The sequence below is a fragment of the Girardinichthys multiradiatus genome, chromosome 19 (genome assembly GCF_021462225.1).
Source record: "Girardinichthys multiradiatus isolate DD_20200921_A chromosome 19, DD_fGirMul_XY1, whole genome shotgun sequence".
Classification (NCBI taxonomy): domain Eukaryota; kingdom Metazoa; phylum Chordata; class Actinopteri; order Cyprinodontiformes; family Goodeidae; genus Girardinichthys; species Girardinichthys multiradiatus.
In genome coordinates, this window is record NC_061811.1 from 26,548,191 (window position 1) to 26,572,452 (window position 24,262).

General features: G+C 41.7%; 2 protein-coding genes across 3 annotated transcripts; one reads left to right on the forward strand and one right to left on the reverse strand.

The window, feature by feature from the left end:
* Window positions 1–40: 40 nt before the first annotated feature.
* pccb (propionyl-CoA carboxylase subunit beta) lies at window positions 41–14,755 on the reverse strand. Of its 2 annotated transcripts, none has more exons than XM_047346054.1 (15): window positions 14,632–14,755; window positions 9,562–9,681; window positions 9,415–9,483; window positions 9,282–9,338; window positions 9,076–9,189; window positions 8,718–8,828; window positions 6,702–6,810; window positions 6,430–6,550; window positions 3,336–3,417; window positions 3,128–3,251; window positions 2,930–3,037; window positions 2,703–2,803; window positions 1,898–1,996; window positions 660–759; window positions 41–565 (listed from the first exon to the last, which is right to left on the reverse strand). In XM_047346054.1, the coding sequence occupies exons 1-15, from the start codon at window positions 14,632–14,634 to the stop codon at window positions 444–446; spliced, it is 1,440 nt and encodes a 479-aa protein (XP_047202010.1). In that variant the 5' UTR covers window positions 14,635–14,755; the 3' UTR covers window positions 41–443. The 2 variants fall into 2 exon arrangements, with proteins under 2 accessions (XP_047202010.1, XP_047202009.1); XM_047346053.1 differs by lacking the exon at window positions 14,632–14,755 and adding an exon at window positions 10,667–10,947.
* msl2a (MSL complex subunit 2a) lies at window positions 13,558–20,471 on the forward strand. Its single transcript, XM_047346052.1, has 3 exons — window positions 13,558–14,553; window positions 16,251–17,644; window positions 18,806–20,471. Exons 1-3 carry the CDS (start codon window positions 14,412–14,414, stop codon window positions 19,106–19,108), a joined length of 1,839 nt encoding a protein of 612 aa, XP_047202008.1. The 5' UTR covers window positions 13,558–14,411; the 3' UTR covers window positions 19,109–20,471.
* The last annotated feature ends 3,791 nt before the right edge of the window (window positions 20,472–24,262 follow it).

Genomic DNA, 24,262 nt, shown 5'->3' on the forward strand with positions numbered 1-24,262 from the left:
AAACTAGCTTAGATGGAAAATATTGGCAAAAAGAAACTCATACACTGAGATAATTTATTTTACAGGGGGCGCTGGAGAGAAAAGGCACAGCTCGGACTTCATGACCTGAATGAAAGAAGCTAACTGTAGCACACTGACGCTCTAGAAGACAAATAAATTGACTATATAGTTTCTGGATACAGTTTTGTTCAAAAAGACAGTTGATAATGTGGCTCCTGCTGACATGATCCCTGAAATTCATTTTCTTTTATCCAAATCTTGTGTATCAGTAACTTCCTGATGTGGAAGACGAAATGAGGCAAAAGATCTCGATGCTTTCAGTGGAGTGGTAAACAAATGTGACTACCATCTGCTTGGCGGGCTTCCCGAGGAACCCCGACAGTTTATCTGAACGCGGAACAAAAACGGGTGTGTTTCCATCGTGCTGCTGGGTTGGAAGTGTTTCACAGAGGAATGTTGGCGTGCTTCTTCCACGGATTGACCTGCTTCTTGCTGGCCAGCACCTCCAGATCACTGCAGATCTTCTTACGGGTGGTCGCGGGCTCGATGATGTCATCGACAAAACCTAAAGAAAGCCAAGTTCAGACGGAGGTGAGTGCAGTTTAAACATGATGAACTGGAGATGAAAACCACGTGTGTTTAGGAGAGAGCAGATTTACCTCTGACCGCAGCTGGGAAGGGATTGGCAAACTTCTCCACATATTCGGCCTCTGCCTCAGCCTGGTTTTCCTTTCCTCTGAAGATGATCTGAACAGCACCCTGTAAAAACAAAGCAGTGAGTGGACATAACTAAAAAAAGAAAGGGACAAAGATAATTTTGTCCCTCCCCCTTCTCTTTTCCAATGGTTATAATCAGTCTGACAGAGGGATGTATCCCAATCATTGTGGTTTTTAGTATAACAATGATCATCAGTGGGACCCATTGTGGGGTTCCTTGAGACGACATTGTTGTAAATAAGCGCCGTTTAACTAAATAATCTGAACTGAAACTATCTGTAGTTATGCTGCTATAGGCTTAGGCTGCTGGAGGACATAATGATCACTTTCACCCTCTTTGCTACATTCTCACACTACTCTCCAATTTTACATTATTTGCTGTTATTTCAGTTTTTAACTTTGTTCTCTCTTTTCTCTTCCTAGAAGCTACACCTGGCCTGACTCTGTGTCTACCTGTGACACCTTTCTGGAGAAGGGAATCGTCCGAGCTTCTGCTGGCAACAACTTAATGCTCACCCTCTACCGATGATCCACATAGCCCTGTCTTTTAGTGTTTAACCCTTTCTCTCTCCTAGACATGGCGATTGACTGAGCTTTTACTGTAACTAATTATATGTGCTCTCTTTCAGACTCTAACCTAGAAAACTGGCTCAGAGTTTATCTGTTCTTTCTTTCTAGGTGAAACAACTAAAGGAGCTACATCCATTAACATTTACTTTTCCTTCCCATAGAAAGTACTCCTGGATCAGTGCTTCTTTGTTCTCTTTGTGTCTCTGTTCTTTCTCTCAAACTCCCAGTCGGTCGTGGCAGATGGCCGCTCATACTGAGCCTGGTTCTGCTGGAGGTTTCTTCCTGTTAAAAGGGAGTTTTTCCTCTCCACTGTCGCTACATGCATGCTCAGTATGAGGGATTGCTGCAAAGTCAACGCCAGTGACTGTCCACTGTCTCTACATGCTCATCCGGGAGGAGTGAATGCTGCAAGTCACTGACTGGATGCAATCTGCTGGGTTTCCTTAGATAGAAAAACTTTTTATCCAATTTGAATAAATAACTGAATCTGACTGCACTGTTCAATGGTCAGGATTAATTGGAATGTATGAACCTGACTGTTGTGAAGTGCCTTGAGGGGACATGTGTTGTGAATTGGCGCTATATAAATAAACTGAATTGAATTGAATACCTTGGCACCCATGACAGCAACTTCGGCCGTTGGCCAGGCGTAGTTCACATCTCCCCTTAAGTGTTTGGAGCTCATTACATCATAGGCTCCTCCGTACGCCTGAAGCAGAGACAAAAACAAAATGCTTATGCTAAGACTGGTAACATTCAGGCCTCCTAAACAGTTTGTGTCATCATTCCATACTTTTCCTTAATTTGTGGAGGTTCCAGTTCTTTTTAAGCCATTTTAAAGCATGCACACAGAAGTTCAACATGGATTTACTGTAGACTTCGAATATGGAACCAAACAACTGGACAAGCAGATGGATGGAAAGAAAAACAAACTGAAGAATGACAGATGGACTGATAAAAGAACAAGTCGACACAGAGGAACGGACGGAAAGATTTACAGATGTATGGACCCATGGTCGGTAAGAAAAATGGATGGATGGATGGATGGATGAAAGAAACTGGTGGACAGCTAGATGGACAAATGGAGGGAAGGATGGAAAGAGAGAGATGGACTGAAGGACAGACAGGAAGACAAACCAAAAGATGGACAGATGTACAAACTAATCTCTGAATGGATGAACAGATGGATCTTTTAGACACTGGGACAGGCTATAAAGTGTGGAAATACAATTATGTTTCTATCAGTATCCTGATAAATATTTAGGTCAAACTCCAGACTTTTCCAGCCTGTGTAGGAACCCTGGATAGTAACCCTGCTACCTGGGAATCTCACCAGGTTAGCAGCTACATTGCTTTCATCTCAATCGCCCAGATCTACATTCTATACATGCATGAGAGATTCTGTAAACACGCACCTTCCTGGTGATGACGGTTATTTTTGGCACTGTGGCCTCCGCGTAGGCGTACAGCAGTTTGGCTCCATGTCTGATGATGCCTCCATACTCTTGAGTGGTACCTGGTGGGAACCGTCTGTATGAATTAACAGGGATGTCTGTGCATTTCTTGCACAACCACCATATAGCTCTTATGTGGGACTACGCAAACCAGTCCAGCCCACTTCCAATACAGTTTTACAGAATACCTGGCAGAAAACCTGGAACATCCACAAAAGTGATGATGGGAATGTTGAAGGCGTCACAGAAGCGAACAAAACGGGCTCCTTTCACGGAGGAGTTGATGTCCAAACAGCCTATTGAACAAGATAAGCACATCATGGACTGAAGAGTCAAACTATCCCACCTAACTTTCAGCTTTCTCACTTTTTTTTTTTTTAACTCACCAGAAGCTACTTTAGGCTGATTACCCACAATCCCCACGGTGCGCCCATTCATTCGGGCAAATCCGACCACGATGTTTTTAGCGTAGTTGGGCATGATCTCAAAGAAGTCCCTCTCATCCACTATCTGAACACACGTGTATGGAAAGCTTTTATGTTTCACGTAAATAAAACGTCACGTTTATATGTCAGTGTGTTTATACACACGTACTGTGTGGATGATGTCCAACATGTCGTAGGCTTTTGTCGACTCAAACGGGACGATGGTGTCCAACGATTTCACCAGACGATCGCTGTGAAGATACAAAGTGACAAAGAAATGTCCATTTATTTTATAATATAGCATATTTAAAAACAACAACGTGGCTTTGCAAGATAGAAAAGTGGTGAAGATAAGAAAAAGTAAAATAAAATAATGTCCAATCAATGAAATGGATTTAATAAAATGAGATGGAAAAGGAAAAGGAGGAGGAAAAGAAACCAGCAGTCCGGTGGTTTATTATGCACAAACGCCCCAATGGTTGACCCGACCCGATAGAACATTAATGAAGACAGCGAAATGGTCTCAAATCCAACTGGTTTGGATTTCAGTGATGCAGATGCTGATTCCACGTGAGAGAAACAGATCTAATGTGTCCTTTTTCATGAGTTGGATCACCCCACCCACTTAGATTACAAGGATCAAGAAAACCTTACAGCACAGGTCCAGATCCACATCAAACCTGTACAGGTCCTTCTCAAAATATTAGCATATTATGATAAAGTTCATTATTTTCCATAATGTAATGATGGAAATTTAACATTCATATATTTTAGATTCATTGCACACTAACTGAAATATTTCAGGTCTTTTATTGTCTTAATACGGATGATTTTGGCATACAGCTCATGAAAACCCAAAATTCCTATCTCACAAAATTAGCATATTTCATCCGACCAATAAAAGAAAAGTGTTTTTAATACAAAAAACGTCAACCTTCAAATAATCATGTACAGTTATGCACTCAATACTTGGTCAGGAATCCTTTTGCAGAAATGACTGCTTCAATGCGGCGTGGCATGGAGGCAATCAGCCTGTGGCACTGCTGAGGTCTTATGGAGACCCAGGATGCTTCGATAGCGGCCTTTAGCTCATCCAGAGTGTTGGGTCTTGAGTCTCTCAAAGTTCTCTTCACAATATCCCACAGATTCTCTATGGGGTTCAGGTCAGGAGAGTTGGCAGGTCAATTGAGCACAGTGATACCATGGTCAGTAAACCATTTACCAGTGGTTTTGGCACTGTGAGCAGGTGCCAGGTCGTGCTGAAAAATGAAATCTTCATCTCCATAAAGCTTTTCAGCAGATGGAAGCATGAAGTGCTCCAAAATCTCCTGATAGCTAGCTGCATTGACCCTGCCCTTGATAAAACACAGTGGACCAACACCAGCAGCTGACACCCCAGACCATCACTGACTGTGGGTACTTGACACTGGACTTCTGGCATTTTGGCATTTCCTTCTCCCCAGTCTTCCTCCAGACTCTGGCACCTTGATTTCCGAATGACATGCAGAATTTGCTTTCATCCGAAAAAAGTACTTTGGACCACTGAGCAACAGTCCAGTGCTGCTTCTCTGTAGCCTAGGTCAGGCGCTTCTGCCGCTGTTTCTGGTTCAAAAGTGGCTTGACCTGGGGAATGCGGCACCTGTAGCCCATTTCCTGCACACGCCTGTGCACGGTGGCTCTGGATGTTTCTACTCCAGACTCAGTCCACTGCTTCCACAGGTCCCCCAAGGTCTGGAATCGGCCCTTCTCCACAATCTTCCTCAGGGTCCGGTCACCTCTTCTCGTTGTGCAGCGTTTTCTGCCACACTTTTTCCTTCCCACAGACTTCCCACTGAGGTGCCTTGATACAGCACTCTGGGAACAGCCTATTCGTTCAGAAATTTCTTTCTGTGTCTTACCCTCTTGCTTGAGGGTGTCAATAGTGGCCTTCTGGACAGCAGTCAGGTCGGCAGTCTTACCCATGATTGGGGTTTTGAGTGATGAACCAGGCTGGGAGTTTTAAAGGCCTCAGGAATCTTTTGCAGGTGTTTAGAGTTAACTCGTTGATTCAGATGATTAGGTTCATAGCTCGTTTAGAGACCCTTTTAATGATATGCTAATTTTGTGAGATAGGAATTTTGGGTTTTCATGAGCTGTATGCCAAAATCATCCATATTAAGACAATAAAAGGCCTGAAATATTTCAGTTAGTGTGCAATGAATCTAAAATATATGACTGTTAAATTTTCATCATTACATTATGGAAAATAATGAACGTTATCACAATATGCTAATGTTTTGAGAAGGACCTGTATATTAAAAATCACCCACAAATTAAAATACAACCATATCTTATTAAGAGATAATAGTAAGTCAGCAAACTCTGTGTTAAAATCCTTCACGCCTCTCAGCGGGCCTGTACGCCACGGCGCAGAAGAACGAAGGAGAGGGGTTCTAAACGTTACACTTCCAAGATGGCGTATAACTATTCCAGCAATGAGATTAGATTGAAATACCGAAGAGGTCCCAACACTCTTCCCAGAGGTCCATGGAGAGCTAAAACATGAGACCCCAGGTGAAAGGAGTTCCAAGAAACAAGGAGGACTCTCAAGGCTGGAGCCAAGTTTCTGTCAGTAGCTTAAAATCTAGCTCTGATTGAGTGAATAAGTCATTTAAAATGAACGACTTGTTATTCAGCAATCTGGTGTTCATTAGAGCCATCTGACGCTTGACCAAGCTAGAAGCAGAAGCCAAGTTCCCCGGCGAAGGTTTCCTCGGTTCACGCCGTCCCTGTGGATCTGTGTCCCAGAGAGTAGGGTCCTTTTCCACCTCATCCAGGGGAGTGACGACTAGTACAAGACTCCCTTCTCCGTTTAAAAGGTTATGGTTTATCTGGTCATTGATCATAGACGAGGAGAGCAGAGCAGAGAAATATAACAAACATCAGACCAGGTAACGAGAAGGGTCAGCTCACCAAACACACTAGTGCCGTCACGCCAATAAAGGCAGTTGGGGGTAAAGATGGCACTGATACGTACACCTCGAAGCGGGCAACAGAGGTAGTTGCCGAGCCAACCTGGTGTATAATGTTCAGTTGTCACTTGGACGATGACATGTCACCTCGTGTTGTGCAAACACACACACTGATGCTCCACAGGGCTCCCTATGTTTGGTACCATACCAGAATGGAACTCCTTTTACATCAATAATGCACAACAGCTGTGAGAAGAGCTTTCCTGTGCCGTTTTCTACAATTTTTGTGAAATATAAAGGGAGACCTTTTACCTGGGGTCATTGCACTCCCTGATGGGCGCTGGATCCTGATTACTAAGTGGAAGGAAGTTGAAGAACTCACGTAGGTTTAACAAAGCCTCGACATCATTCTCAAAAGCCCGATGAGCCACACCTGACAACAGAAGGGACACATTTTTTTAAGTCATAAACTTATGAGCTTAATACATTTAAAAATATGATCACAGCCCTCTGAGTTTGAGAGCAGGCTGCTTTAGATCAGCATTCACAAAACCTTTCCATCTGCAAAGATCTGGGAAACTGACCAGAAACAGTGGTGTGAGTTTTGGCCCCCCCGAGCTCCTCCTGTGTCACGTCTTCGTTGGTCACAGACTTCACAACATCTGGTCCTGTGATGAACAGGTACGACGTGTCCTAATCCCATACACAAGACAGTCGGGTCAGGCAAACTCTAGACTCTAAATCAACATGGCAGTGTGAATATACACAGTTAAAACACACTCATTAGGGGCAACCGTGTCATTAATTCGGCATCTTTGATGATGCAAATTGATCTTTTTTTCCAGGGTGAAATGATCGTAGAACATAAAAACGAAAATCTGGTGCACAAGTTTCCATTTGTTGTAGCTTTTCTCTAATCCACATAGGCTCAAAATTATGAATTTGGACTCAAATATCTACACACACACCCACAAGTATTAGATTAAATGCCTTTTTGGAAGTTGCAAGTCAACCACATTCCGCTTGCAGCCATCAACAAGCTTCTGGTATAATTATACCAGGATAAATTATCGTTGTACTATTGGAACGCCCACTTGTGTCCAACAGGACAAACATCTGACCTAAACTTGGCCCCTCAGAAGAAAGGAGATTGGCTACCTGAGATGGTTCTGACAAACAAATGATCCCCTGCACTAAAACAGACCGCTTTAAGTGCAATAGAAATTTACAGCTGGCCACATGGTTAAGCCAAACGCCTTCTAGAGAAAAGTTCAATGATAAGACGAGACGCAGATCAAGCATTTTGGCCACAATGGAGTCAAGGTGAGACCCTCTAACCAAAGAATATTACACCAGCTGTAAAGCATGGTGGTGGCCGCATCATGTTCCATGTCTTGACTACCCAAGGTACTGATGCAATGCACCAAGTGGATGGAATGATGAGGAGGGAAAATTTGCTTCTTCAACTCCCCTTTAAATCAAAAGATACTTGGTCGAAACTTGGATACCATCGGGTGTCCCAACATGACAGCGATCCCAAACACACATCAACTGGTTCTGGAATGGATAAACAATATCCATGGAGCTTCCGAAACAGTCCCCATCTCAAGCCTGATGAAAATTTGTGGACTATGTTTAACCAGTCAGTTTAAATGAACCCTTACGGTACAACTTCTGATAGGAAGAGTGGTCCAGATTTATGCCAGACGTTTGCTCATGACTACAAAAAGCCTGGGGTCGGGATGCAATTTGCCAAGACACATCTAATCAAACATTAGTAAGAGTGTACAGGGGTTGGACAATGAAACTGAAACACCTGGTTTTAGACCACAATAATTTATTAGTATGGTGTAGGGCCTCCTTTTGCGGCCAATACAGCGTCAATTCGTCTTGGGAATGACATATACAAGTCCTGCAGATTGGTCAGAGGGATTTTAAGCCATTCTTCTTGCAGGATAGTGGCCAGGTCACTACGTGATACTGGTGGAGGAAAATGTTTCCTGACTCGCTCTTCCAAAACACCGCAAAGTGGCTCAATAATATTTAGATCTGGTGACTGTGCAGACCATGGGAGATGTTCAACTTCACTTTCATGTTCATTAAACCAATCTTTCACCAGTCTTGCTGTGTGTATTGGTGCATTGCGCCAGCAAGACGTGCACCAACAATGTGTCCTCTTTTGAACTCTGGTATGTCACCCATAATGTTGTGTGCATTTCAATATTTTGAGCAAAACTGTGTTCTTACCCTGCTAATTGAACCTTCACACTCTGCTCTTACTGGTGCAATGAGCAATCAATGAAGACTGGCTACCAGGCTGGTCCAATTTAGCCATGAAACCTCCTACACTAAAATGACAGGTGTTTCAGTTTCATTGTCCAACCCCTGTAGATTTATATTTAAGCCTGTATGTATAATTGTGACCCTGTGTGGATTAGAGAAAATCGACGATTCATTTAAAGTTTTGTTTAATACATTCAATGAAGCTGTTTGCTATATTATCAGGAAAATGTTTAAATGCCTCATAAAAAAAATCAACATTTATGTGGGTGTATGTAATCTAGTCACCCAAACCGGGCTGTGTCTGAGCTGCCTCATACCTTAACCATGAAGGTGAAATCTGTGAGGGCAGGGGAGTACACCGCACCTCCTGCACAGGGGCCCATGATGAGGGAGATCTGAGGGATGACTCCTGAAGCCAACACATTTCTCTGGGAAAGGAAAATGTCTCATTTTTTATCTCTTGGCCATGGAAAGACTAGGAGGTCTGCCTGCTGCTGAGGGTTAGTTCAAGCTGGGCTTCAAAAATGTAATAAAATCAAGAAGACAGTGCAAACAAATACAAATGTATTCAAAAGGTTCCTAAAGGTGATGTGAATTTGCACATTCCATCATTAACTCTGAGGTTTCATCAATGACTCTGACTGTGAACCTAAAGAAGAACAGTAAGGTGCACACCAGAAATATATCTGCATATCCGGCCAGGGACTCCACTCCTTCCTGGATACGAGCTCCTCCAGAGTCGTTTAGTCCGATCACAGGAGCCCCGACTGTCATGGCCTGATCCATGACCTGAGCACACAAAGCCAAATGTTATAGCTAACAGGCCATAATGCCAAAGCTGGGAAAATTGTGTTAAATGGTGCAGTAGGATGTTTGGTTACCTTGCAGATCTTCTGTGCATGAGCACCAGACAAGCTGCCACCAAACACTGTGAAGTCCTGAAACAAGCAGAGGAGGCAAATCACGGAGGATCCAACAGGGTTGGTACTGCTGCACAAAGACTGTGGTCTGTACCTGGCTGAACACATACACCAGCCTCCCGTTGATCCTGCCTCGGCCAGTCACAACACTGTCACCAGGAAACTGAAAATATACAAGCACGCAGTTAAAAATGAACCCTTTCCTCATTTGGGTTGCAGTTTTCTGAATGTTACCTGTTACCTTGTTGCCGTCCTGCTCCATACCAAAGTCAGAACAGCGGTGTTCCACAAACATGTCCGTCTCCACAAAGGACTCGAGGTCCAGCAGGAGTTCCACTCGTTCCCTGGCGGTCAGCTTGCCCTGCGGCACATGAACACAATATTGGCACGAATTACCTGAAATCTTTTCTTCTTCTCGGAAAAAACGGGGCATTACAGGCATGGAGGAGATCCAACATATAGCAAGATATTAAAGGAATTATACTTATAACTTTTTTCCCATTTTGCGACCAACAACAAAAACATCAGTTGTCTTTGTTTGGATTTGATATGACAGACAAGTAGTAGCACAAAACTGTTAATTGGAAAGACAATGATACTTTGTAGAACCACTATTATCTAATGTGCTCATGCCTCTCTTCCATCTTGATACATCCAGAGAACAGCATTTTTCCCATCCACCCATCTCCCCATCAACAGTGAGTGGCTTTTTTGTTGTTGCTGAAAATAAGCATCCCCACGGCATGATGCTGCCACCCTTGTGTTTTACTGTGGGGAGGGTTTGTTCGTTGGTCAGATGTACAGTGCTAGTTTCCCTCCACACACACAGCATAATGCGTGTGGACCAAAAGCTTCCATTTTGGTCTCATCTGCTGTAGCTCCTCAAGAGTTGCCATGAGCCTCTTGGCTCACACACTGATAATGACAGGATAACTGATATTTTGCAGCTCTAATTTATACTGACATTGACCATTAACTATTTAATATTTTCCTTTTACTGTACAAATATGAACTCCATTGTGTTGTTCCATCACATAACATCCCAATAACATTGACTACTGCATTTGCTTTTGGATTTCACTATAGGACACAGAGTGATCAGCATGCCACGTATAGTAATGCAATAACCTTTTATGATAATGCTTTATAAATACTTTTATGTCGATGTGCATTTTAACACCACCTTTCTGTGCATAAAGGTAAAGAGAACTAGTGAGGTTTTGCTGCCGAAACTGCAGAATATTCGTATTTCCAAAGGGCGCTGAGAATCTTCAAGTTTCATTTTTACATGAAAGGATTTGAGCTACTTGAACATTTTTTTTTAGGTGTCTGTTTGCTGACATTACCCTTTTGTGTTGTGCATCTATTCTCTTCTGACCTCCCCCGATTAGCGCCGCCTTGCGTTTCTCTTCGATCCTCTCCTTGACGGACAGGTGTTTGACCGAGTACCAGCGGCATTCCGGCTGGAGAGCGGACTGCGGTGAGGACGCTGCTGCTGCGCCATATTTGATCTGTGCTAAACTCCTGGAGGAGACCCTCAAACCGCTAAACAGTCTACAACTTCTACGAGCCACACTGAAGGCCGCCATCATGCCTGTGCGTGGTCTGTGATGGCAGTGGGACAAGGAGAGACAGGAACTTGAGCCAATGGCGTACCGAGGGGAGGGTTCTGATAACCAATCAGAAAGCGCGAATTCCCAGAGGCAATGAATGGGCGGGATTTTACCAAAGAAAACTTTGGGAAGCAGTTTCCGTGGCCCTCCATAAGGTGGATCTTCAGCTAGGTGAATAAAAGTCAAAAGGTGAAAATGTTTTTTTTGTTTTTTTTTTTAGTATAGATCAAAGTGGTTACTTAATCTTGGAGGATAATGATGTAACATGTATTTGTATTACTTTAGTTGTGATGATCAATATATTTTAGATAACTGGTGAATGTATCTCAGAAGTGAGTAAAGGTAGATATTATTTTTTTCTTCTTACTTTTCGGGGTCAGCGCATATTTAAAATCCAACATATTGTAAAAATATGGCCCGTTTGTTCTTTTCTTTTTTTGTGGCCAAAACCCGATAAGTAGAATATTTGTCTTATTCTTAGATATGTATTTCTGCTGTGATATTTTGTGACTATAGGGGGCGCTGTTTAACAGAAATACATGAACAAGAGCCCAAAGAAAATTTTCATCATTTTGTACAGTGGCTTTTTTTCACTACCATATATTGACAGTGATGTTACATTTCCTAAATGAGAAAACATTATGTTACCTAATAGTGTTCAACATTTTTTTTACTGTAGTGCTTGTCTGTGCTGCAAAAATTTTAATTTGTGCCACTATTATGTTTTGATAATTGCCCTTTTTTTAAAATCAGAATCCTGTAATAAAAACAAAAAGCAAGGGGTTATTTGGTTTTCATTTTAATATACTAAATATTAAAATGAAATACAAGGTGCCATCTTTATGTGATCAGAAATGGGTGAGGGCAAATTTAATTTTGTTTTGACTTTTTTTTTTGTAAATCTATAAAAATCTGGCAAAGAGAAACAAAAAACGATCCAGTTTTGTGCTATTCTGCATCAACACCTCTATTTGTGTTAGCAAAGTGTTACTTCACCCCATGACATCACAGTCCACATACTGCATGTGCAAATGTTTTCAACATTGGGTTCAAATTATAATCGACTTTCACTGCTTATCTAAGAATATGAAAAGTATTGGGGAATTTTTTGTTTCTCTTTTTCATTTTGTTTTTATTATTTACATCATTAAAAGAAAAATCAATCCAATTTAAATTGTGTAGTCATCTGTTACTGACAACAGAGAAAAAATGCTTCCAAAACATTACCAAACATCCACCTAATGTTGTTCAAATTACTGCTAAAACTGGATTGCATTTCTTTTGTTTTTATACTTCAAATTAAGGAGATTATCTAAATGGAAAAAAAAAATCACCTCTGTAAAACACTTTTTACCTAAAACACATAAGCAGACATGAACCCAATATGTTTAAAATCCATCTGCTCAAAGGGATGGACGCAGGGGATGGCAAGAAGTGCCCATTGATCATACTGTGTTCCAATCATACCTGGAAGTCAGTTTCCGAGTTCCAAGTTGGGAACATTCAACTGGAGTAACACAGGTTTAAAAAGAAAAACAAACGTTAAAAAAATCATATCTTTATCACAAGCTAGCAAGAAAAATTCTTGTCATAACAAAACAAATTGTGGTGGAAATGCTGCATTTTATCACAAGACGACTGGTTGCAAAACTCGGTTTTCGTTTTCTGTTCAGTGTTCCCTTTGTGTTGTAGTGACAATGTTATTTTTTTCTCATAATAAAATATTTTTCCTGGTGTCTCAAGAAAAATTTTTACTTCTCAGATTTTTGCCTTCATGGTTAAAATATTTATAGCTGGGGTGGCCATTTCTTGTTTCTGTAATTCTGGTCATTAGGACAACAAATATATTGCTGAACTGGTTTTCTGACATAAATGGAAAACCTTTAGGCTGGAACTTATTTCATTCCCATGTCTCAGTTCCAACTTAGGATATAAATCGAATGCAGCCTTAGGCCTCAACACCACTTTGGTAATCCAATGGTGAAGTCCTTCCAAGTGCTGCCATATAGGTCTAATCATAGGGGCAGAACTACAATGGGGACCCAGAAAAGGATATTACTTGGCTGCTAAAATCTCCCTATTATTGTAAAACCTGATGTGGGTATAAGAGTAAGTTATATTATTTGTTTGGTACATTACCTTAGACCCTGAAGGTATTCATGTTGACTGTCTGCAGGCTATAAACTGCACTGTTCAAAAACGGAAAGATCACAGATGTAATCTGGTGAACAAAAACGTCACATTGTATAAACCCATTAATGTTTAAAATCCTTATTAAGTTCACTGTTTTGAGTTGTTTTAGATTCCAAAGAACGTTTTTCTGGAAGCCTCGAGCAGAACAGTGTTTCTCAGTTATAATTTGGACTTTATTCTCAACATTTAAACTTTTCAAAACAGACTAATTTTTACTTGCCTTTAATATACACTTTAATATACTTTTAAAATTGTATTTTAATATTTTGCCTCGACATGACACCATGACATTCAACCGAGTCTGGTAGTAATCTTGACACAAACAATATTAGAAAAAAATAAAAGTGAACAAGGAGATTGAGGATATGAGGAAAGCACTGAGCAAAAAAACGTGACTGTAACCTTGGTAACTACAGCAGGTCTCGCGCGATGTGTATGCTTATCGAGAGGGGCTGATGTGAGGGAAAAAGTGGTAAATCGTACGATTGATGCACTTATAACAATGCAGCAAATTTGCTATGGTTAGATCATAACTCGTCAAGTATTTTTGCAGCATCTACATCGATCGCAGCGCGTCAGGTTGCAGCTTGCATTTTTCTTCACTGCGTGACGTATAAGACGGTCCAAGTGGGCAAGTGATACGGTTAAATCTCCGCTAGCTATGCTAATGCTAGCTCTTTAGCTTTGTTTACATCTAGTGCGCGCCTGGTGGATAATTTCCGACCACACAATTTGGAGATTTTAGCTTTAGTTCTGCATATATCTGATCATTCATACGAAAATAGTGTTGGATAGTAAATAATCCTTTTGGCTACTACTGTGTATCTGCTATTTTGCCGATTATTAGGCTAACATTAGCTACATCATGCTAACCTTTTGATCTTGGCTCGTTCGATCATGCGGTTTGATGGTAGCCCATAGGTTTCTTTAGATATGCGTCTTGTTACGACATGTGGTGTAATTCTTCCGACTTTATAGTAGTCCTTAATTATGAACTTAAAGAACTTTTGGATTAAAAGGGAACTACTACAAAACAAACTGGCGATGCTAACTTAAGCTAGCCACCTGCTGAGCTAGCTAACATTGTTCGCTTTCAATGAGACGGCTACACAATGTTCGTCGTCTCACATTGTGTCCATAATTAATTTATATCTTATCCTGCGTTGACGGGGTGCCGTGGGCGCTGGTTGCAACACCAGGCTGCTTTTATTTTCTTATCCAAGTTGGCTGTCCGTGGATACTTTCCCTTGGACGGTGTTCCCCAGGAGCTGGGTAGTGCACCGCTATGAATCCCGTGGATGCAACCGCTTTGTATGTGTCTGCCACCCGGGCAGTGCTGCAGTGCGACCCGCTGCAGCCTCATACCTTCGCAGAAATGTACAAGCAGCTACCCTTCTTCCGACAGTCCCTCGCGTGTCTTGTCTGTGGTAAGCATCCTGACGATTTTTAACTGCATAACATACAAATGACATTGTCAATATTGAAGAATGTGCCCCTTGTCTTACCATCTATGGATTGGCTGCATTCCAAAAGTACACATTTGAAGCTTTAATCATAATTTAATGGATAATATCGACTGAAATTTCTGTGGGGCTTTAGCAGCTTCCACTATTTCTCGCGCTCACTACTGCTGTTTCCGTAGCAACCAAGGCTGAGAAAAGCTCGTCTGTCTTCTTGACAAGACGGATGACTCTGCTGTTGTGCTTGCTGCATAGCCATGTGGTTTCTATTAATGCTGTAACTGATAGCAACGTTTTGGTGAGGCAGGCTGTCTTGTTTCTTTTTGGTGATTTTTATAAGGGATCTGATTTCCCCCCCCCCTTAAAGGACCACCTCCTTTAAAGGACATGCAGCACACTTTTTTCGCTATTATGTGTTCTAGTCCTTAAGAGGAAGAAAAATCAAAATCCACAGACCTTGGTATAGGCTAGGAAAGGTCTGATTGGTGCCTCTGTGGATCTTGTATTACTTCATTGGATTTGTTTGTTCCAAAAACAAAAGTTAATAAGCTGAAGGTTGAATGTAGAGATGTATTGATAAGTAATTTTGTAAAGCTCTGTCCTGCTGATACTAATTTCTCAGATTTCTCTGTAAAACCTAATGATAAGAACAAGAAAATCTATTTTTGTACTGTTTTGCTAAGAAAAATGTTTATAATGGGATAACACATAGATTTTTCTCATAAAAAGGTCAGAGACAGCAGTCTCTCTCTGCACTGAAAATCTACAAATAGAGTAAAATCATCCAGGTTATGAGATGGGGCCAACTATATAAAATAAAAGCCCAACTTAAAATAATTACTGCTTTTCTAATTCACTTATGTTTTTTGTTTTTTTCTATGCTCATTTTAAAATGTAGAATGGCACCTTATGGTGGACTATTTCATTTTAGAATACATGATAGATGCTGAAATCATTCATTCGTTAATTGATTACAGGCACCTTAAGCTTTCTGTCATAATCGATCATTCATTTTTTATTAGCAGTTGGTGTAACACAGCTCTGCAACTACACAGGGATTTGCAGGAGTGTTTATTAATTTCACAAATATTTTCAAAACAAAAACAAAATGAGCTCACATTTTAAACTGTATTTAGCATCTTATGTTAGTGTTTAGCCCAATTAGCAAAGCTAACACAGTTAGCATTATTAACTGTAAACATCAGTCACTCTGTTTGTATTTCCTATAGTTACCAGATGCTCACCAGAAGATCGGCAACATTTCCTAACCTAGTGTCTTCTATGACCAATAATTAGGGATCAGATAGAGCATCTTTGCTGTAATACGTTCAGCCTCCTAATATCTGCTGAGGTTTTCTTTCTAGAAACTTCTTACACTGTTTGTTTAAAAATCAAGTTTGAGCCCCATTCCATCTAATGACTTCCACACCAAAGAGCGTTGTTGTCAGTGGAAGCAGTTTGTTCGTGGATATGGTGCGTTCACTGATTGGAAAAAAATGTCATATTTTTAGTTTCCCGGGTCAGCGATCAGGACCGATCCCCTGCTGGTTTCTCGGTGCAAGTGAAGTTGAATGTGTTGATTCATAATTTTTGCCTAAAGCATGTACTGTGTGTAGTGTTGAAAGTCTGAATAGCATTAAGCATTGCTGGTGTTTTTATTTCAGGTAAACTCCTGGAGGATCCGATTTCCCCAACACACCCAGAGTGTCAGCATTATGTCTGCTTGGGCTGCAAAGGCCAGAAGATGCAGATCAAGTCGTCGTGCGGCCGCTGCAAAGACTACTCCTGCTTCCAGGAGAACAAGCAACTCTCATTACTGGTGCAGTGCTACAGACAGCTCTGCCTCTTTGTAACACATTCACCACTGCTCCAGTCAATCAGCAGCCATGTGGGAGGGTCTCCAGAGGTCATGGCCTTGTTGGAGGAGGTGCTTATGTCACACAAAGAGGAGACGGAGCATTCAGGCTTAGCAGAAGAGGAAGGGAATCTGCCTGTTCCTGAGTCCCTTACTCCCACAGAGGCACCACCTGCTCCTGCAGAACTCTCTGCTGTTCCTCAGAGCTCCTCCTCAGAGCCTCCATGTTTTAATGGACCGCTGGGTTGCAACGGAGAAGCACTGGAGGACCCTTCTTCCCCTGAGCTGGAAGTATGTGAGGTGGTAGAGGAGCAGCAACATCTAGGTCTGTCTGTGTCTGAAACCGCTTGTAGCGGTTTAGAACTGGGTCTGAGCACTGGACCTTTAACCCCAACACTAGGCACTGTGTGCTCACTCAGGGAAGGGGAATCTAGTACCAGGGAGCTGGAGGAGGGGGAAGTGTTGCTTCTCAGCGTAGAGGAGGTGTTACAAACGCTGGATCCCCTTCAGCCTGATCGAGACGCTCTTCACACAAACGCAGAAAGGACACACACACACATAGCCACAGACAAAACACACACTCATATGTACATTCAGCTAGATGCAGCCCACAACTACACTCAGATTCATACAGGCAGGACTCACACAGTGGCACACCATGGCACTCACACACACTCGTCTTCCTTTGATCCTTCTCCTGCCTCAAAACCCCCGCAAGCCCGGCCCACCCGGAAGCGGTCCCGTTCAGAGAGCGACAGGGAAAAGGTGAACCCCATTCCCATCACCTCTATCCTTCACGATTCATCTCTTCAATCACACACTCCAACCCCTCCTCACACTCTGCATACAAAACTACCCATGCCATCTCTTACTGTACCAGCGCACACATATTCATCAGTTCCCAATGGTGCGTTTCCCAAGCACAGCCGCCCCACACAGAATCACAATAAAGGTGCCAGAAAACATGTGGACCCGAGCTCTAAGAAGCCCCATGTCAAGGCCCGCAGCGGCGGAGGCTCTAAGACTAAAGACCGGGGCAAAGATCAGCGGCCGATGTCGGGCTGTGTGTTGCCCACGCCCCCTGTTAGACCTCCGTATAAGAAGCCAGTGGAGAAGAAGGGCTGCAAGTGTGGCAGAGCCACTCAGAACCCGTCTGTTTTAACCTGCAGGGGGCAGCGCTGTCCCTGTTATTCGAACCGCAAGGTGAGACTACCTTTCACAGTGAAGGTGTTTTGTTTTTTAAGTCTTTGAGCTGTTATTGGAGCCACTAACAATGCACATCTGTCCAGTTGTTTTTACACTTACAGTGTTGTGCTTCTGTCACAGAAATTTGTACAAATTATTTGTGTTTTCTCCTGCTAGATGTAAACCTCATGTAGTATCTCAACAACAGTAGTCTGTTTTGGAGAAAGTAAAAGTGCATCTAAATAAACAAGAATATCATTGAAAAGTCAATTCAAAAACTGAAACTCATTTATTATGTATGTTCATTACACACAGAGTGATATATTTTAGGTGTTTTGTGGTGTTCAGCTAATGAAGATCAAAATAATTTTTATCTTTTTTCTCAGAAAATTAAAATATTACATAAAGCCAGTATAAAAGTTAGTTTTAGTGCAAACATTTCCTGTTTTGTGGCACAGCCTAAACCCAGAAACACATCACAAAATGTAATTGCTGAAGAAGCAGGTTTTGCACACAGTGCTTTCATTCAAGCAAATGAAGGGAAAGTTGAGTGGCAGGAAAACATACGAAAGTTTTATAAAGTCTGAAGTCAACCCAGCCATCCACCAGAAAACTTTAGAGCTCTTCAAGCTTTCCTCTGTTCACAAGCTTTATGACGATGCTGATTTTATTTTCTAGCAGGGGTTGGCATCTGCCCACACTGCCAAAGATACCAAAAGCTGGTTCAGCTGATCATGTTACTGTGACTGACCAGCAGATCCACCTGATCTGAACCCCACGGATAATCAAATATTGAGTGCAGATGCTGTACAGCACATAGATTAAAACCTTCAGCAGGCTGACATCTGTGTATTCAAGTTAGTTTTTTATTGGTGTGATGTTATATTCTAGTAATTCAATATAGTTTTTTTTTATTGCCATTAAGCCATAATCATCATTACCAGAAGTAAACTTTGAAATATATCACTAGGAAATAAAGCTAATATACGATTTTCATTTCTTGAATTGAATTGCTGAAATAACGTTTTGGTGATTTTCATGTTTACTAAGGCACACGTGTGTGTAGGCGGCCGATCTGAAATAATTTCAAACAAAACTGAAAGCTGTGAAACTTTAGAATCTCGTTCGTTACTAAACTGGGATGTTGATCTTCAGTAATTGATCTCTCATCTTTCTCAGGCATGCTTGGACTGCATCTGCCGAGGCTGCCAGAACTCTTACATGGCCAACGGCGAGAAGAAGCTCGAGGCCTTCGCCGTGCCAGAGAAGGCCTTGGAGCAGACACGGCTCACGCTCGGCATCAACTTGACCAGCATCACGACGGCCGCGGCCCTCCGCAACCCGGCGACCACCAGCATCCGAGCTAACACCCTCCTCAATGTTGCCACGGCAACAGGGACCCCCGTGACCACGGCTTTTCTGTCCTCCAGCCCCCCGCAGGATCCTAACTTCGACGACAGCCTGGAGCTGCTGATTGGCTGAAAGGCAGGAAATCCAAAAATGACCCAGCTTGGTGCTGATTGAATGTGACGGCTGATCATCAGCCTGTTACCCCCGCCCCCTTCTTATTAGGGGACACACTTCATGGCAGCTATGTGTCTGTCCTGTTCTGTAACCTGCTGTTTTTCTGTACCGGAAAACGCCGACTAGTGACATTAGCATGGTTGTGCCAAAGCCTCCTGTATCGTGCCTGTGCACTGGTGTGTATTGTTGCCAGTCTGTAGGTATACAAGGATGTTCTGTACTTCAGAGGGGCTTTTTTGTGCTTATAGACCACAGATTTACTGTAAGAGGCAATAGAAACCCATTCCAGGTTTTGTTTGTTTGCACACAAACACGGATTCAAAAATGTGCAGATTTTTAAATTTCTTTTTAGAACATATAAATAATGTCTATCAACAGCATCATTTCATAAAGATTTCAGCTTCTTGCCATTCTGAGTGTTATTCCTACATATATGAAATGCATAATTTTATAAGGATCTGATCCCTACTAGTCCCTAACCCTGTACGGGATCACACCTTCATCATGAAATCAGACTAAGCTACGGAGATCCTCTTGGTTTACACAAGACAGTTTGCCTCTCCTTCATTCTGTCATCAGCTGTTTGTGTATTTCTTAAACTTTCAGTGAGCTCATTCTGAGGGATTTGGCCGGCTGTGAGGTTTAGGCATGGAGGCGAACGGTGGGCTGTGAGCACTTGAGAAACACCCATTTTGGTCGTCATAGCAATAAGAGCACCAATGAAGAGTCTCACCCCTCCTGTCCGGTTACAGTTTTGCGACTACACCATAATCGGCTAACTAACATACTTGTACATGACTGTGTAAACTGAAGCCATAATTATAGGAGAAAGTTTCCTTTGAAATCACCCCACCCCAATACACTCACACATGTAGAGTCCTGATTAATCAGAGATTATACCAGATTATTTTTGATACTTTTGGAGGTTTGGTATCCATGTCTTTTGGCTATATCACAAAGAAATGTTTCACAAGGCCGTGTTTGTGTTTAACTACAACATGTTTGTCAGTCCAGTATTGGTGACCAAAAAACTGACTGGATGGAGAGAAAGCATCACCTTTCTCTACTCGTGGACCAGGAAAGCAGCAGGGGGACTCCAGTATGATCAGCAAACATGTCCTATGTTTGTTTGTGCGCACGTTTCAAAGATGTATTTGTTTTGGGCATTACTTGAACCCTTAGTTTTGTATCTTTTTTTTTTTTTTTTTGGTAATGTAAAGATTCTTGTTTAAGGAGTGACAGTTATTGCTGAAACATTCACTGCCATATTATGGAGACATGTAACACAACATGAATTAAAAGATAGTTTTTTACTTTTTCAGCTTTTTGTCTTTTATTGTTTCATATACGCTGTGCACACAATTATTAGGCAAGCTTTAATTTTTTATTAATCAAATACTACAGAGGTCTCAGGTAATCCAAAATGTTAATAAACCTCAAATGGGAATGTTTAAGAAAGTAAAAGTGTGGTTTTGGCTTTCTTAGGAGAATATATGTGCACAATTATTGGGCAACTATTGTGCAGAATTATGCAACTAAATTAAACACATGTTCCCCTATCACTTTTTCCTTCACTGTAAATCTGCTGTTTTAGGACAGCCCACAAGTTCTCAATTGAGGAAGGGGGCCATGTCATGAGTTTGTCATCTTCAGCGCCTTTACTGGCTAGCCACGCAGAGGAGTACTTGGATGCATGTGATAGAGTATTGACCTACATAAAAATAATCGTCTGCAGACTTTCTGTATCACTACTTGAAGAAAGTGTCTTCTAAAAACTGCCAGTAGGTTTGGGAGTCAATTGTGAGCCCATCGTCAACCAGAAAAGGTCAACCAGTTCATTTTTAATAGCTCCTGCCCATACCAGTAGCCCACTTCCACCTTGTTGCCATCTTACTCGGAGTGGAGTTGTGTGCCCATTACTGATCCGGCCACAAGCCCATGCATCTGGTCAATTAAGAGTCGCTCTCATTTCATCAGTCCATAAAACCTTTGAGGAATCTGTTTTCAGATATGTCTTGGGCCAGTCTAGATGGTTCAGCTTATGTGGTGGTCGGGTTTCAGCTTTCCTGACTTTAGCCATGTCTCTGAGCACTGAACATCTTGTATTTTCAGGAACGTTACAGTTATAGAATATGACAGCACTGGAAGATAATGGGGTAGCTTCATGCTTTATTCTTCTCAAATCATTGCCATTTAATTTGTGTCTTTTTTCTCGACACGTTTCTTGTGACCCTTTTGACTAAAGGCAGCAAAACGTTGCAAATATCTTAACAATTTCAAGAGTGCTGCATCCCTCTGATACGCTTTTGATAATTTTTGACAGTCAGTTAAATCTCTTTTTTGGTCCATTTTGCCTAAAAAGAAGCTGCCTAATAATTGTGGGTGTTGACCTCTTTAGGCCACACCCTCCCTTATTACACATACACATCACCTACTATGCTTAGATTCATAAAGCATTCAAATTTATCCAGCTTGGAGTTAGAAAATATGCCTAAAAATGATGATATGGTTAAAAGACTTACTATTCTACTAATTGTGCAAACAGTGTATGAGTCATTATCATGTAGGTCAGAATGTATTTAAAGGTGTAGTTTCTATTAACATTCATCAAGGTCATAAAACTCAGTAATTTTGGGCTTGTAATGATGAATTTGAACTGGATGAAATGACACAACCTTGATGATTTTTGAATGCAAGAATAAGTTGACGTGTTTGTATTATTCATGGATTTCATCTTCACATTCTCACTAGCCACCTTATTAGGAGAATCTGTGAGAATTTCCTATCATCATAAATGGTGAATCAGTCAACCACAGCAACCGAGACGTGAAGACAACTTGCTGAGGAAGGGATTTAATTAACTGCCTCGGACGGGCAGGTCTGAGTAGTTCAGAAGCTGCTGATCTACTGGGATTACACTGTGAGTGGCATTTATGCGGACAGAAATTCCTTCGTGATGTCAGAGAGTTGGCAGATTGGTTCTAGATGACTGAAAGGCAACAGTCGGTCAAATAACCACGCGATACAACTGATGGATGTGGAATATCATCTCTGAAAACACAACACGTTGAACCCTTAAGGTTCAGATGATCCCCTGACAGATAAGAACAGGGAACTGAAGCTACAATTCATATAAACTCATTAAATATGGACAACAGACTGTAAAAACATTGCCTGGTTTGATTAGACTCAATTTCATCTGCAATATTTAGATGGTAGGGTCAGAGTTTGGTGTAAACAACATAAAAGCATGGATCCATCTTGCCTTGCATAAATTGTTAAGGCTATTGGTGGTGGTGGTAGTGTAATAGTATGGGGGACATGATCTTGGTAAACTTTGGGTCCCTTAGAACCACTGAGGACCACACAGTCCACCACAGCCTATCTCCGTGTTGTTGCTGACCATGTTCATTACTTTTATGACCAGAGTGTCCGTCTTCTGACGGCTACTTCCAGCATAATAATCCACCATGTCACAAAACTCAGATCATCTCAAATTGTGATTACACTGTGCTCCATTGGCTACCTAAGTCACCACATTTTAATCCAAAAGAGCACTTATGGTATGCTGTGGAACAACAGATTTTCATCATGGACGAGTGGCCCACAAATTTGCTTCAACTGTGTGATGCTATTGTGTCAATATGGATCAAAGTCTTTGATGAATGTTTACGATACCTCACTGAATTTAAGTCACAGAATAAGGGCTTATCTGAAAGTAAAAAAAGGTCCAACCCTAGGTAGTAATAGCAATGTGTACCTAACAAAGGGGTGGATGAGCATATATACACTTAATATTTAGATAAATGTACCCTCACAACTCGTAAACATATCAGGTGTTTCTTAAAGCCCTCAACAAGCTTCTGGCTTATCCTGGGCTGGATATCTGACCACTCTTCCTGGCAGAATTGATAGGGCTCATTTAAATTGGTTGGATGTTGTTGTGGAATTTTCTTATCAAAGTGGGTAGAAGTTGACTCATAACAAGAGAAAATCCGGACTTTGTCTTATAAGATTTATTCAAAGGCATTCAGCGTTTGAAGACCCTGACACTGAGGTTAGTCAGTGAAACAGAGCCCCGATCAACATTTACACACAGTATTTATACCAGAACATGACAGTGTTATCTCAATTGCAAAGAGTTTTAGAAATATGGCCCCTAGACCCTCCCCGGGTCAGAGTTAACAAAGTTATTTATGAGGGCACCCATCTACCTTCCCTTGAAATATACACTTCAGTAAGTGTTAACCATAAAACTCTCCAGCATTTGAATTTAGAGTCCATCTGCTCTAAATAACAGAACACTAAGAAAACACAGAGGTCAGAGGTGAGAGGTAGATGGAAGGTCACCTGTGGGTGATAAAAGACAGAATCAAATGAGAGAGGTGAAGGGAATATCAGAGCACTTTGAAATAATTTTCCATTACAATGTTTTGGTAGGGGCCTGACTTTTAAGCATATTCAATACATGTCTAAGAGGATTGAGTTCAGGGCCATTCCTGAAGCTTAACATAAACCCAGGTTTATCCACTCCAGAACCAGATTTGATATGTGCTTGGAATCAATATCCTGCTGGAATTCCCAGCTGGGTCTAAGCTTCAACCATCAGACCCAAAATGTCACGCTCGGATGAAAGGAAACTGGTTAGAATGTTCAGGGGCAGCCCAAGAACCACAAAGATTTAAGTCCCTTATGGACTAGAAGATGGTGGAATACCATTGTCCCTATCCACTGTGAGATGAATTTTACATCAACAAGGATTAAGAAGGTACCAGTGGTGATTGTTCTAAGACTGCAAGGGAAGCTCAGCTTCCCCTAAAATGTCAAAAAATAAGTGATCAAATATATACTATTGTGTGTACATGTCATTGACTAAATATGTGCTACAACGCGCTAAACTTTTGTTCAGAATCAGCTTCTTATCACTGGTAGCGACGCGGCTTTCCTCTCACTCATTCCTGCAGCTTCACAGAGCTTTAAACAGTGAGTTCAATAGGGAAGTAAAAATGCTGGGCTTTGTCCCGCCCATCGGACGCTCAGCGTCTCTGGGGGTCTATGGGGCAGTGGGCTGGCCTTGGCTGGCCGGAACGCTCAGCTTCTGCATGATGATTG

Excerpts from the sequence above, each read along its gene's own strand:
- msl2a (XM_047346052.1), top strand. The coding sequence starts at position 14,412 with ATGAATCCCGTGGATGCAACCGCTTTGTATGTGTCTGCCACCCGGGCA. Across the intron at positions 14,554-16,250 it reads CCTCGCGTGTCTTGTCTGTG|GTAAACTCCTGGAGGATCCG; the intron begins GTAAGCATCCTG and ends TTTTTATTTCAG. Across the intron at positions 17,645-18,805 it reads CCTGTTATTCGAACCGCAAG|GCATGCTTGGACTGCATCTG; the intron begins GTGAGACTACCT and ends CATCTTTCTCAG.
- pccb (XM_047346053.1), bottom strand. The coding sequence starts at position 10,912 with ATGATGGCGGCCTTCAGTGTGGCTCGTAGAAGTTGTAGACTGTTTAGC. Across the intron at positions 9,190-9,281 it reads ATGCACAGAAGATCTGCAAG|GTCATGGATCAGGCCATGAC; the intron begins GTAACCAAACAT and ends TTGTGTGCTCAG. Across the intron at positions 566-659 it reads CTTCCCAGCTGCGGTCAGAG|GTTTTGTCGATGACATCATC; the intron begins GTAAATCTGCTC and ends GGCTTTCTTTAG.